Genomic DNA, 15,445 nt, shown 5'->3' with positions numbered 1-15,445 from the left:
ATTTATTATGTAGGTATTTAATGCAGCAGTAAGAGTGCCTATACCCACTTATCTTTTTTGAATGTATTTTCTACCTTCGGTAGGTATGCTGTGATTTCCAGTTTCCAGTTTAGATATGTTATATATAGAACCGCAGCGCTAGAGAGAATGCCATTTTTCCAAACTTGAGATATGAAAAATAATTTATTAAGTCGGAATTTAACACAAAAAAACAGCAAATTTAACTCAAGAAAACTCTACAGTTATAATATAATATGACTAGCTGTACCGCGTGGTTTACCTGCCTTTAAAGCAAGAGAAAATACTTACTTATAAGCTTTTATAATCCCATTTCCATAATGATCCGTCCTTCTTAATAAAGATCAGGCCTTTGAATATCAAATAAAAAGAAAATTATAGTTTCAGAGAACACAATATTTACCTACATAATTACAAATAAAACCTTTAACATTGTAAATATAGTACAGATACTATGTTATAGCTTTCATACAACGTTCAGTGAGTTAGTAAATAATTCGTTGACAGATAACGGCAAGTCGGCAACATTAGCGAGGTTACATCGAACACAGCATGTCGGCTGGGTTGAGTTGCCCCAACTAGGGATGGAGGCACGCAGGGTCAACTGTACTGCGTAGGAAGACGGCGCCGGTCATTACATCGTGGCCTTTGCAATGTGCCTGCTAGGCAGAGCGTACTTATTTACATAACGAACGTCTCATGTTGAACGATGCCGAATCATAAACTTCGAACTTTGCGGAGATAACGTATGTGTAATATAAAGGTGCTCGTTAAGTGATTTGGATAAACCTGTTAGGTTATATGATAGATCCTAATCATATATTCACTACAAACAAAATGACTTGAAGTTGATGTCAACAGTGCTTATAAACAGGGCCTACTTGAAAAAAATAAATTTTAAGGATACTTCCAAAGTAACTGAGCTGGACTTAGAGATAAAAAGTATCCTATGTCCTACTTCGTAGTCTGGAGTAAGAACTTCAAATAAATACAGTTTCAGCTTTAGTATCGATTGTAGAGTGCCCTCCAAAAAAGTTTTTTTTTAATATATCTTCAATGTACAGACATTGACCGTTCGATCCTTTACAGTTTTATTATAAGTATATATATAAAAATACAACTAAAAATTCTACTAGTATAGATAAAAATACGTTTTCTTTATTAGTACAAAATAATAGTTACCTACTAAAATTCCAACATTTTAGTGCTCTTATAAAAAAAAAGGTTTTTAGTGAATTCAAATTTCTTACAGTTAGACATTCAGACAAGTGAGTCATAATTTACAGATAATGATAAAAGCAACAAGGAATGTATGTTATTATTGCTGAACCCTTTGATTGGTATTAACTATAACGTAAATGGTTTACCGCGAAACTGAGTAATCGCGTGATTACATACAACGTATTTAGGAAAAACGATGTCGAAGTTCAAAGAGCAAAAAGCTTAATAACGACTGGGAAAATTATAGAGAGGATGCGGATTTACCTGATAAATGGAGACGACTTCGTAGGTACTCTTAAATACTTAGCTTTGAAAGCTAAACCTAGTAAGTAATTCAAATTCATATTTTAAATACCTCCCACTTCACGTGCCATTAAAGCATGCGTAAAAAACAGGCAGTATTTAGGACTGCCGACAAATGTGACACTCACAACCATGGAATAATTGTGTTTCGACTAGTCAGTCAGTCAGTTGGAGGGTCAGTCGGTCAATCGGTCAATCGGTCAGTCGGTCGGTCGGTCGGTCAGTCAGTCAGTCAGTCAGTCAAGAAATATACATACATTCGGAAAGAATAACCCTCCTTCTTTTGCAGTCGGGTAAAAAAGGGAAGGGGTATAAGGATTAAAAATAGCCAATACACACAGGCACGTAAGGCTTGTTGCTCTGAATATAGGCGATGGTTAGTCAATGAATAGGGACTATAAAAAATCAAACCTAGGTCCTCGTGAAGCGTATTCGAATATGCCAACTACTTGATCATAGAGTCCGTAAAAGGGGACCGACCAAAGAGGATATAAACAGATCCATAACCAAAGTTATAACTTATAAATAAAGAAACTGGTATTTAAATTAGGTAGTTTGTAAGTGTGGCTAAGGTATGGTATATAAGGTTGGTATTTTTGTTATGATTGATGGATTGCGTGGCCACGATGGGAGAGTTTGTATCCTCTTTGGCTAATTAAAATCATGCTGAAGCACAAACGAAACGATCTTTGTAATTCACCAATCATAGCTCAATACTCATCTCATACGTCATATTTAGACATGTGTGTATCAAAAATGGTGCCCATTTACCAGCTGGCACTTATTTTCTAAATCACTGTAGAAAAACATACTTTGTGTAAAAGTGTGGTGATATGGCGACTATTTTGGATTTAATTAAACATTACCAGCATTCTATAGAAAAATATCCAAATGATGAACAGAAAGTAAGTACAACTGCTACGGAATTAATACATGATGAATTGACTCCAATATTGTTAAAAAAAATTGAATGTTCGTCGTCACGAGGCCTATGGATGAATCTACACCTTAATCAACGCTGGTTTAAATTGCACTTACTAAAATAGATAGGTGCAAAGTATATTTTAGCTTACTTGAGATGGAAATTGATATTCCCACTTTTGTCTTCTTCCTTTTATTATAGAACGCATTTGCACAAAAAGTGGCCAAAGTGGACATGCTCAAAGAAAAGCCGTAATATAAATGCTAGGCTAAATTAAATATTGTTATTACTATAAATAAAAATAAATTTAATTAGCCTCAACTGAGGGCAACTCAATAGGTACAACCTATTTATGTACCTAATGGTACTCAAAAGTAAAATAATTGTCAAGAGTTTGAAAGCAGTTAGACTTTGAACAGTAAATGTTTATATAAACTGCTCATGCTTGCTTCATAAAGAATGCAAGAGTTAACTCTTAAGCTCCATTTAAATTAGTTGAGGACTGTTATGAGTAGCAAGTTCCAGTGCAGCTGCAAGTGGCACCACTGTCCTTTACTTGCTCTAGTATAAATAAACACTTTTGTTGTTATGTTGTACACCAATCTCTACACTAAACCAAATAGGTAGGTTGAGGAACAGTGACAATGTTCTAATGTTCTATGTGTGACAATGTTATATCTTTGTGACAATGTTCTATGTGGCAGGGATTGTTTATTTAACAGCAAGTCATGTGAAATTTTTCATTAATAAATTTTTGGACTCCGTATATCAAGAAGCCCCAACATGATAAAACAGTTTGATATGTTGATTTAGAAAATTTAATTATACTTTATTATAAATTATTATAAAGGTTAATTGATAGGTTTAGCAAACATTCACAGGTATAAATGTTTGATACATTTTTTTTCTGTTTCATGGTGAATTTGATTGAGTCCATTAAGTTAATGATAAAATACAGTTCAGTTTTGCACTGGTGGATAATGATATAGAATATTGTTGACTTCAACAGATACATTAGCTTCTAGTACTTTTTCAAAAATGTTCATGCACTTTATATTCAGTGAACAAATAGTTTGATTCATTAACTGATCAAATATGAGTTCTGTTTTAATTATCTTGACAATATTAGTCTTCTTATTATTATAGTCCTGTTGACCTGTGTAAAAAGGGATAAATTTGTTTGTCAAATGTACATTGCTGGATTGGGCACTAAAAAATCAAATTTGATATAAATTGTTTTCACTAGGTGCTTCCAACCATCTTGTCTCACCTCTATGCTCTTGTTTCAACAAATGTGTTGAGTGCTAACACATATACAAGCACAATACATTAAAATAGTTTATAGTTCCTAGTTTAAAGAACCAAAGGGTAGTTTTCAAGTTTGAGTGAAATAAATAGAAGCAAATACAAAAAAAATCAACCACAGCATTTATATGTATGATGAGAGAGAGCTCATCTACAAGATGGAGCGCTGCAATTTTATTGAAAAAAATTTGCATGTTGTTACTTTTGCAAGTACTAAATGTCTACTCAAATTTCTTACTTCCTCTTTTGAAGCTACAACATACATTTCTAGTGCATTAGTTGGCACAGCAATAAAACTATTAAGTTTGATGATGTCAGAGTCAGGCTTGTTTACAGTTTTGACTTTTGTATGGCTGTTATATTCATTGTCATAAGTTATGGTATGTATTCTAGACAATATTGAAATTGATATAATTTTCCAGATTTTAAAATGTATTGATAAACTATACAACTTGGGGGTGACAGTCCAACATCTGCAAGATACAGGCGTTGGTCGCACAGTTAATGCTTTACGCAAAGAACCTGGTGAAGTAGGACAGGCAGCGAGGGCCCTTGTGTACAAATGGAAGGTGATGGTTGCTTCTGAGGAGAGTGATCAGGAGGGAGACATTGGCAATGATAGTAAGAAATTTGCTTAATTTGATAATAGGTTAGCTAGTGTTTGTATTGATTAATGATGTTCTTACTTATGATAATTTAGTAGTTACATACCAATAATTTAGTTCTATGCAAGTTCTTATTAGATAATGTACAATCAATGGCTGAATGGCTAAAAATATAATCAAAAAAAATAACAGGAATACAATGTTGACATATAAAAATCACTTAAAAGCAAACATGAAAGCATAAATTTATTTGATTGATTGATATAAATTAATGGCTACACTTCACAAAACCACACACGCACACACACACTAGAATTAAAAGACAACACTTACTATTCATTAAAACATGACCTACTAATTTTTAATAGTTGTATTATCAGCGACATGTACCACCAAAATCTGACTAATTTTTGTTGTCTTGTAGGAAAACATTAGTGTTGTATCTGAAATAAGTACATTTGTTGTAGCCACAAACAGTTATGGATATGAATATGGGAAAGATTGCGACAGTTATCCATCAGAGTCTAGAAATAGACATGACAAACAAGAGAAATATGTTAGAAAAACCAAAACTGAAGATAGTCAACATAATAATTCAAATGGAGATCACAGTGGGAGTAAGAGAAAATATCACAGCAGCGAGGTGAATATTTTATTATACTTATATATATTTAATTACATGAACCTATCAAAAAACATTACACTCTACAATTATTTACTACACATGTTATAAGAATTACATGGATTCAATTTATATAAAAAACACTATCCAGTTATTTACTTTATAAGTAATTAAGTTTTAACTTTAATACATTCCTTGAATTAAGATTAGTACTTTTAAAATTTTAGGAAGAAGAACCTGATACAAAGAGATCGAAATACTCAAGTACAAAAGATAACAGATACATAAAACCTGAAGTAAAAGTTAAAGTAGAACCATCTGATAGTGATATGGAAAGCCAAGATGACACCTCAAGTGAGAGTGACAGTGAAGGATCTCAGTCTTCTGACGAAGAAAGAAAACCAGATATTAAAGAAAAAATAGAGAAGATTAAAAAGACTGAAAGGCAAGAGTCATCTTCCATTAAACATTCATCTTGGAGCAGTAATGATACACATAAATATGAACCTAGTTCTGAAAGTGTTAAAGAACACTACAAATATAATGCTTCAGAGATAAGACATTCATCTGAAAAATCCTTAAAAGATAAATCACATAATTCACAATCAAACAAAAGTTCCAAAGAAGGAGAAAAGTGTGTTATAAAAAAAGAAAAAGAACACAGACAAGATAACGATAAAAGTCACAGTGAAGAATCTTCAAACAGACACAGATCTAGTAAAGAGCATGAAAAACAAAAACCAACTTCAGAAAAACATAAATCTAGTGGTAGCTCAGATAAACATAAACACAGCAGCATTTCTGAAAAACATAAGTCCAGTAGTAGTTCAGATAAACTAAAATCTAGATCTTCTGAAAAACATAGGACCCATTCAGAAAAAAGTTCAAGTAGCTCAGAAAAACATAGTTCCAGTAAATCTGATAAAGACAAACACAAAAGCTCATCAGAAAAAGAGATCTCAAATGATAAACATAAGTCAAAGGAAATAAATTCTAGCAGTAGTAGTAAAGATAAGCATAGCTCATCAAGTAAGGAAAGATCAAAAGACAAGCACAGTTCTTCTAAAGAAAAAGAAAGCAGTCATAAAAGTGACAAAAAACATTCAACATCTAAAGATATTCATGTGAAAACTAGTGATAGCAAGAAAGACAGTAATCATGATGATGCAAGTAGTAAAAAAAGTAAACACAAATCAAGCTCTAGTTCTAGCAAATCCAGCAGTAGCAAATCAAAAGATGATAAACCAAAGAAAAAATCTAAATCAAATGGTGAACACATAAACAGTGATGAAGGTATTGATTGCGGTTCAGGTAAGTTGCATAAAATAAAAAGTTTTCTCTTTATTCCAGTATCATCAATATAAGATATTAAATTTTTTCTCAGGCGCCAGTTTTGCGGAAGCTCTTGGCATGATAAGTCCGGCAAAAAACAAAAAGAAATCTATGTCCAGAGACACCACGCAATCACCTAACTCCTATAGTGAAGATGTGAGTGTATTGTATTTTTTTTTTCATCCACATATGTCTTCATTTGGAAATAGTAAACTTGTTATTGGATCTGGAGAAATAAAATTTTTCGACATAGATTTAGCTTATAACATTTTTTTCAGTCTTTACAGGATAAAGTATTAATGTTTATTATCATAATAATATTCATCAGTCATGTTAGTACCAATAACACAAGCTACGTTTATTTTGGGTCTAGATAGCGACGTGTGTATTGTCGTAGTATTTCCATTTCGTTATTGATATAAGGTCAATTCTGTTATTATCATATAATACTAGGATTTCAGATTTTGATGAAGCTTATTTGTTGATAAATAATAAACAGAGTGCTTCTTATCATGGCATACCGAATTTTATGCATGTGCAAATAAGATTCATGGTAGTCTTGCATTGCGTGAAAACCAACAACATGTTCATTTACAATAGAGTTGATAACCACACATATTTAAGCAAACCAGTTTTTTTTTTAAGACAATTATATTAATTATCGCCAGCTAAGCCCGGCTACTCTTCTGGCACCCACCGCTAAGCTAACACCGCTTCCGTCGCTCGAAATATCAGCCTTACCGGAGATATCCCCCAATTACCGACCACGCCCTCCGCCGAAGTTTCTACCGCACTTTACGGATGAGAATGCTATGAGCGCTGCCATATCTTCTAAGAACCAAAGGTAAGTAAAGTTGGGCACTGTGGGCACTATCGGACTAAATACCTTAAAACTCCTTGATATACAAAGTACTGTTTTTTATTATTTTTTTATTTTTATCTTTTGTGTTTCTCTTTGTATTTTGTTTTTGTGTGTGCAATAAAGAAGTATTATTAGTAATAATAATACTGCGCCGATAGTACCCCATCGGTACATAGTGATTTGTACTTTGTACATACTAAGGTATCAAATTATTAAAATAATTTTGTAAAACTTTTTCTGAGATTGAAAAAATAACTAGAATAATATTATGAAAAAAAAATATTATCGTAACATCACTTGTATTTTACATTAAAGTCAAATGGGGTCGGACAACAGAAGAAAGATTATGGTTCTAAATAATATCCCTCACACACACGCCCGCACGCTAGTGTTGCCCAAATGCAAGAACAAGACGAGACTTAGCCAGTCTTGGTCTTGGTCTTGCGCCAATACACCTGGTCTTGGTCTTGGTCTTGGTCTTGCGCTCCCAGTCTTGGTCTTGGTCTTGGTCTTGCAGCAAGAGTCTTGCAAGTCTTGCAATTACCTATTAGTCTATTACTATTTATTAAAGTTCACTTTAAATCTTAGAAAAACGTATTAGAATTGGAACATTGTGAGCTTGAATTAACATAGCCATAGTAAAGATCAAGCAGATTAATAAATAACTGAAGATTTGATAAGAAATTCGAAAAATCAACTGACCTATATGTCGTTTTCCATGGAAGTAACTGTTTCTTAATAAACATTTATGATTTATAAGCTTACATTTGCTAAAACATGTAAAAAAACAAATTAATTACAATAACTTGACTGTATTTTAAAGAACAATACTTATCTGTCTAGAAAGAGATTGAACCCTCAACTTATAAGAAATTTAATAAAAGAGTTTTACGATTTATCATTTATTTGAATAAAAAATAAAATACAACACAAATCAACAGCTTTATCATTAGGTTATGATACTTTATATCAATTCTTTTGACCAAGAATTAATACAAAGTAACCATCTGGCTGACTCATCACTTAACCTATTTCTATGTTTTCTAATTACTAATGATGCTTTAGAAAATAACCTCTCAGCAGGTACTGAAGTTGCAGGTATTGAGAGAAAATCACGGGCCATTTTCGATAAAATCGGATACTCTGTCTCATGCGTCCTCCACCAATCTAAAATCACCAATCTGAAACTTATTTATTCTTTGGAACACCTGTAGGTACTCTTAAAATTCGAAATTATTTTGCATGAATAGTGTCAAATGTTATGATTTCGGCGCGGCGGCAACGATTGTTTTAGATTTCAAAAGAAGCCGCCGGCGCGTGTATCATAACCATGTACTTCCGAAAAGCGGCAAATTTCTTTGAGAAGTAAGTACAAAACCTTTGATGCCGCATTATCAAAGTGCCGATGGTTAAAACATAACTATGCATGCACTCAGTTTGATTTTAATAGATATTTTTTTATTCACTTTGTTTATGGTATTAGTCGTAATGCGCATAGGTCCAGTTTTTCATATTCTTTGATATAGTTTTTTGCGTCTCATAGAATTCCTAAGCGTACCTACCTACCTATACACCGAACTGTTACACCTAACTACTCCGTGAAATAGCGCTAAGTCCTAGCTGCAAGACGCAAGAGTCTTGCAGGCTATGTCTTGTTCTTGCTCAAGTCTTGCACGGTCAGTCTTTGTCTTGCTAAAAATACGCGGTCTTGTTCTTGGTCTTGGTCTTGCAAAAACGCAAGAACAAGACCAAGACTGCAAGACCAAGACTGAATTTGGGCAACACTACCGCACGCACGGTTTGCACACACAGACACACACATACACACTCACATTAAAATGTTGTTAAGTCATTTACAATTAGTTAGGGTTGACTATGTATATTATTTTATATGACAAAAGAAATATTATTTTATTTGACATTAAAAACGTTTCTCTAAATTGAATAATAATGAAACTTTTATAGACTGTCAAGAAGCTTATAATATACAGTGGAAACACAACTGTATATTAGGTATCTGTCGCTGCGTTGCACTAATACATAAGGGCATTATGTGTCTGGGAAATCCCAGTGTAGCTTTAGCCTTTTCTAGTTCTTGTCCTTACCCCAAGTTATTTGGAGTCAGCGCAACATGTCTTCAACCTTGGAAGACAAACTTAATGTTTTAACCACCTGTGGTGCCTCTTCTTGGGAATGTTTGTGTTGGTGGTTATACCATCTTTCGGCTGAATGGGGTGAGGTCGTAATCCCCTTTTCATCGTAAAATCAGTCAATCTACATGAGCATCCGCATTCCATCATTCCGGACCCATCCAGGGAAGTTCCTCTTCGCATCAGACTCATGAAATCATGAACAATTTATAATTATTGGTGCCATTCTGGTTCCTCTCATACTGCGCAAAGTGTATACAGAGCCATGCGCGCTCATGAAGACACTCTTAAAGCTTTCTTCTATAGGGCTTCATTGCTGCAATTACTGTATAATAACGTAAAAAAAAATATTTGCTTATTTTCAGAACCAAAGTATACTCTGGCAACAAGGTGATAGGAAAAATTACCAGTTTATATGAAATGTGTGTACATGTCCTTCAAGAACATATTGACGGTAAGACCACTTCAAATTATTTTCTCGGGTATGCGAGTATTATGGACGGCCGATTGGCGCAGTTTGCAGCGACCCTGCTTTCTGAGTCCAAGGCCGTGGGTTCGATTCCCACAACTGGAAAATGTTTGTGTGATGAACATGAATGTTTTTCAGTACCCATAACACAAGCTACGCTTACTTTGGGGCTACATAGCGATGTGTGCGTTGTCGTAGTATGTAAATTATTTATTTATAATATTTATTACTTTATTTATTTTTTCAGCTCTTGAATATACCGGCGGTGTTCCGTATGAGATTTTGAAGCCAGTGGTGGACAGAGCAACCCCACAACAACTGTTTATGTTAGAGCACTACAATCCTTATCTTATGGAAGACACGGATCATTTGTGGCAGAAGTTCTGCGAAAAAAGTTTCAGAAATAAAAAGCGACAGGAATACGAGAGTTGGAGGGAAATGTATATGGTAAGAGTTTGTTATCATTAATTTTGCAGAGATGTTAGCTAATATTTCGTACTAATTAAGTTTCAATTCGATCTCGTGCATTATCATCTCTTAACTAGTAATAAGAGTCAATCGCTTAAATTCTTTTGAAAGACCCTTTTTATTTTTTTATTACACAACAAGTTAACCTAGACTGCAATTTCACCTGCTGATAATGCATTCCAAGATAAGACAGCCTTGTAGAACTTGTTTATGGCAAATATATTCAGGCGACTTCATAGCGGTGCGCTAAGTCGCTTGGCAGCACGTCTATGTCGGTAGGGTGGTAACTAGCCAGGGCCGAAGCCTCTCACCAGCCAAAACTAGAAAAAAATCCGACTAATTCTTAACGCCTCACCACTAGACTAGTATATTAGCCCTAAAGCATCCAGTCGAAAGACTAAAAACTAAAGACTAATTTGAGCTGAACTCTTTTAAAGCTAAACCTTAAAAACTAAGTGATAACCTATAAGCCTCTTAAGACTGAAAGATTTCTGACGTTATCCTTGAACGGTTTAAAGTTTAAGAAAAACATCGTGAGGAAACTCGCCTGAGAATATACCATCATGTTGTCAAAGCCGTGTGTAATCTACCAATCAGCACTTGGTCAGCATAGTGGACTATTGCCATGGCCTTTCATATTCTCAGAGGAGACTTATGCCATGTAGTGGGCCGATAACGGCCAGAGTAGTGGACTATGGCCATAGCCCTTCATATTCTCAGAGGAGACTGATGCCATGTAGTGGGCCGATAACGGCCAGAGTAGTGGACTATGGCTATAGCCCTTCATATTCTCAGAGAAGACTTATGCCATGTAGAGGCCCGGTAATGGGTTGAAAAAGATGATGATGATGATATGCATACTACAAGACCAACAGGGCAGTAAATTGTGAGCATAAACTTTATGCACTTATATTTATATTTTTTAATAGCGATGCCAAGAAGAACAAGAAATAAGATTGAAATCCCTCACGACTAACATAAGAATTGCTCAAGAGGCCAAAAAGGCACCCATCAAACAAACAAAAATGGCGTATGTGGATTCCGTAGTGAAACCACCGCGAAACATCTTGAAAAAACAAGTAAGTATTTAAAAATTTGATCTTAACCTATTTATAAGTGCAGGGGGACATCATCATCAAAGCCTATAACAGTCATTGCTGGCCCATGGCCTCATGGCCTATGGCCTCTCCAAAGCTTTGCCCATAATCACCAGGCTGGGCAGACGGGTTTGTGATTGCAGTAGTTGGTAGTAGACACAGAACGCTCCTGACCGTTCTAAGTTTTATTTTCTTTGTCGCTCGACTGCCGTCACCACACGGCATAAGGGCAATGCGACATAGGTAAAATATACAACGTGTAAATGAAAACCGAAATAATACTTCACGGTTTTAAGATTCACATTATTTACCGTCTCTGAGACTTATCTGTGAAACCGAAAACCTAATAGCTTTTGAGTAAACCACTGCCATAGTTTTTACTGAAAGAAGTCAGATACAGCCCTAACATAACATGCAAAATTAAAATCATGTGACTCTTGTCCCTTTATTAGGTACGCGTCGCATCGCTTAGGTACTATGCGGGTGTAGGTCTTTTATCTTCAATAGGGTTGTCAAAAGTAAACACAAAAATTATTATGCTTCTTTTGATTTGATATTTGAGGGTGATTTCTTATAAAATACACTTATGCATGCTTCAATATTATTTTGTAATTCTGATACAAGTGGTATAATATAATACACGGTCTGAAGGGTTTGATTGTGGTTGTGATTACCGTCACACGAGGATAAACACGTACGCCTTAGGTAAACTGACTAATTTGCTATACTCCGCGAAAAGCAGGAGAATCTGTGTCTTCTGTGACGTCTTATTCGCATGCCCTGCGGAATGTTGTTCTGTTTATAGGCAATGGTTTTCCAATAATGAACGGTTATAGGAAAACCGATACGGTGGACAATCTTGGTCACGTCAAACTTATAACACACCGTTATTTTTGCGTTGGCGGTTAAAAACCCATAATAAACGCAGGCAACATCTAGTTGTTACTATAAAGAAAAATATCTTACTTAGGCCCAACACGGCACAGCGTTTGCCGCAACCGCCAGCCCAGCGGCGCGTGTTGCCGCCCTGGCAGCCGCGCCCAACGTGCTGAAGGGTGGGCGGGCGACGCCGGCGCCGGTCCTCACACCCTCTTCATCAGCGCTCAAACCCAAGAAGGCGCCGCTCATGCAAAAAGCCCTGCAGTTCATGCGTGGCCGGAAACGATGATTAACGGTGATATTCCACGCGCGTAATTAATATAACGGCAATCCATTATTAAGGTAGCATAAACAATTTCGATTTCTTTTGTTCATTCTGACTGACGGATTAGACAAATGACATATTTCATGAATTTAACTTTATACAGGGCATCTAATTATTACAGTCCATTCACTATAATCTGTCTCCTGTATAATATGGGGGACAAGTTTTAGAGACTGGACTGTACTTATAGATGACCCTTGAAATTAGTTAACCCCATCCAAAATTAGAGTGAGAAAATAGTTGATCTTACTACGCCTATCAAGAATCTAAAAGCATCCTTAGAGGACCTATAATAGAACTTACAAACGAAATACAATTTAAAATATTGCACTTTCGTAGAACATGTTACGTATGTAATACGGAAACATTAATCTGAGTTTAAGTTTATAGTGGTCGTCTGTTAACTGCACATGACCGCCGAGTTTGCCTAACATATCTACTCTACTCTGTATACAACGTGTAAATTAAAACCGAAATAATGCTTCGCAGGCTTTAGAGGTACATTATGTACTGACTCTAAGACTTATCTGCGAAACCGAAAACCTAATAGTTTTTGAGTAAAACACATAATTAAAATCATATGACTCCTTTCACTTTATTATGTGCGCGTCGCGTAGCGTAGGTACTATGCGCGTGTCAGTCTTTTATCTTCGACAGGGTTGTCGTAAGTAAACACATACAATGTTTTGAATGTTTGTATGGAAAAATATGCTTCTTTTGATTTAATATTTGTACAGAGTGATTCCTTATGACATATACTTATGCAACCTTAATCATTATTTCGTAATTCGGTTACACGTTGTAAATGCCTCTACGACGCCTTCTCAGTAAAGTCAATATTAGCAGCGAGTAAAAAGTCGATCACATAGTGACACAATCACATAATGCTTTGTATAACGAAATATTAACCGTTTCTTTGTTCGATTAGGCTATAACTTACTTAAGCAAATCTTCATCATGTTAATATAAACCACAGACTGTTATACTACTCGGTCAAAATTATTTGACACTGGAATGTACTTCCATCAACCTAAGTAAACACAAACAAATTTCTTATATCATACTTAGTTATATTATGTATAATATGTGTATTACTTATCTCGGTAACCCCTATATTTTAGGAAGGCTATATAATATTATATAGGCTTTTTATCATGCGACAACGATTAGGATACGACGCGATGGGTCGTAGAATGAATCTATTTGTGGTATAAATTTCTAAACAGAAGTTGTACGCGAAAAAAGTCGCGGGGTACCGGCTAGGTATTCGAATGAATATCGTGAATGTTAATGTTTCTATCAGAAGTATGAATAAAGTACTGTGAAGTTAATACAGTCATCTATTATGACCTCTAAACATTTTAGAGGATTTTTCTATGAGAAAAAAGTTTGAAAAAAAAAAACAGTTATTTTAAATTTAAAATAAGAAAGGTAATCAACTAGCCGTTACGTAAAAGTTAATCAAATCTAAAAAAATCTTAATTCATAACCTTACACTATCAAGTGCCTAATAATTTTGACCAGATTGCTAAGTGTGAGATTTCTAACTACGTTTTCTTATTAGAGATTAGCGTGATAGTAAGTAAACTACGATTTATTATGTTTCGAATGCTCGACGGCGCTCTTTAGATTCCATATATATCATAGTTAACTTTGACGTGATCGAATAAATAAACGTAGGTAGAAAATCTGACACTAGTTAGGCTGGTTGTTTTATAATGGAATTTATTGAAGCTTATCTTCTTACAGTAGATAGATAAACAATAATTAGTCATATTAAACAAGAAATCGCCTGCAATATGGCTTTTTTCCTTGATCTTTCAGTGTTCATCTACGTTGTGTAAGTGTAATTACTTCATATACACGTCACTTCTGATGTATACAAATGTTTTAACTGAACTAAATTGGCAAAACTAAAAGTTTTGCTATCCTTTTCTACAGGGAACATATTAAAAACTGTACTAGTTTAAGACTGCACACAGTATCATTGAATTTTTTTTTTCAAATTTTTCAATACACTGGAAATATTATTGACGTGTGTGTGCAGAGTCATAGATATGTAAATAAGGTTTTGTTTGAGATTTGAGTTCAAGATAATTGGTCCTATGAACTGCTTAAATAATGTTAGCAGTAATTCAAGTCATTCAAGACCGGTTGAGAAATTATGTAATTTGATAAACGAAGCTCATTGTTTTTCTTGTACATACAATTTTCCATATGCTGTGTACATTTTCTGGATATCATTAGTATTTAATGGTGAAATATACTGTTATTTTACGTTTCATCAGTAATAGTTCGTAAGTGTGAAACAATATTTTGCTATGACACCCGATTGCTTTAAATCTGTTTGGATTGTCATAGTGCACTAGCCATAGGAAATGTTTTTAATTTGACATTTGATAGTGAGCATTCTGGTGTTTATAATTTCAGTTTGTTTTCGTCTTACTGCCAGTAGTAAAACGGGTATTTTTTTTGTCAGTGTCGGAAACATTAGGAAAAGTGCAGCCAAACTAACCGCAGTAACCGCGGTTGTAGACGTGCGTCAATGATCTTTTTTTCCTAGCAAATTGCCCGCACTAAAAGTACGTAAGCCCGATTTTTTCTCTTTTGTTTATCTATCTATAATTTTTTCTTTACTTCTCAGTGTAAAGTATTTTTTTTTAAATATTTAATAAAAAGAAAGCTAGAACAAAAATAAAATCCTTTAAGGTATGGTAAGGTTACAAAATATAAAGTGGGAATGTAAATAAATATTTACAAAAACAAAAAATAAAGGTCTTATTATGAACTACTCTCATATGAAGTTTTTTTGTTTTACTATTTAACAAATATGGTAATACTGAACTTAAACATAAATAATGAGTTAA

The 15,445-nt window shown here is 34.5% G+C and overlaps 1 protein-coding gene across 2 annotated transcripts; it reads left to right on the top strand.

Annotated features, from left to right (window-relative positions):
• Positions 1 to 2,282: 2,282 nt before the first annotated feature.
• On the top strand, positions 2,283 to 15,354 carry LOC120626662 (transcription elongation factor B polypeptide 3). Of its 2 annotated transcripts, XM_039894267.1 has the most exons (10): positions 2,283 to 2,447; positions 4,192 to 4,390; positions 4,842 to 5,017; positions 5,224 to 6,307; positions 6,381 to 6,484; positions 6,997 to 7,172; positions 9,706 to 9,794; positions 10,057 to 10,256; positions 11,207 to 11,356; positions 12,345 to 15,354. In XM_039894267.1, the coding sequence occupies exons 1-10, from the start codon at positions 2,376 to 2,378 to the stop codon at positions 12,540 to 12,542; spliced, it is 2,448 nt and encodes an 815-aa protein (XP_039750201.1). In that variant the 5' UTR covers positions 2,283 to 2,375; the 3' UTR covers positions 12,543 to 15,354. The 2 variants fall into 2 exon arrangements, with proteins under 2 accessions (XP_039750201.1, XP_039750202.1); XM_039894268.1 differs by lacking the exon at positions 2,283 to 2,447 and having other exon boundaries at positions 4,280 to 4,390; positions 4,799 to 5,017.
• Positions 15,355 to 15,445: the final 91 nt, after the last annotated feature.

This window comes from Pararge aegeria, chromosome 10, assembly GCF_905163445.1.
Source record: "Pararge aegeria chromosome 10, ilParAegt1.1, whole genome shotgun sequence".
NCBI lineage: Eukaryota > Metazoa > Arthropoda > Insecta > Lepidoptera > Nymphalidae > Pararge > Pararge aegeria.
The sequence above is the reverse complement of the archived record's forward strand: the minus strand, read 5'-3'. Positions and strand labels throughout refer to the sequence as shown.

Bases quoted from the DNA above. Each gene is read 5' to 3' on its own strand.
- LOC120626662 (XM_039894267.1), top strand. From the start codon at position 2,376: ATGGCGACTATTTTGGATTTAATTAAACATTACCAGCATTCTATAGAA. The intron at 2,448-4,191 runs GTAAGTACAACT...ATAATTTTCCAG, and splicing joins ATCCAAATGATGAACAGAAA to ATTTTAAAATGTATTGATAA. The intron at 5,018-5,223 runs GTGAATATTTTA...TTAAAATTTTAG, and splicing joins GAAAATATCACAGCAGCGAG to GAAGAAGAACCTGATACAAA.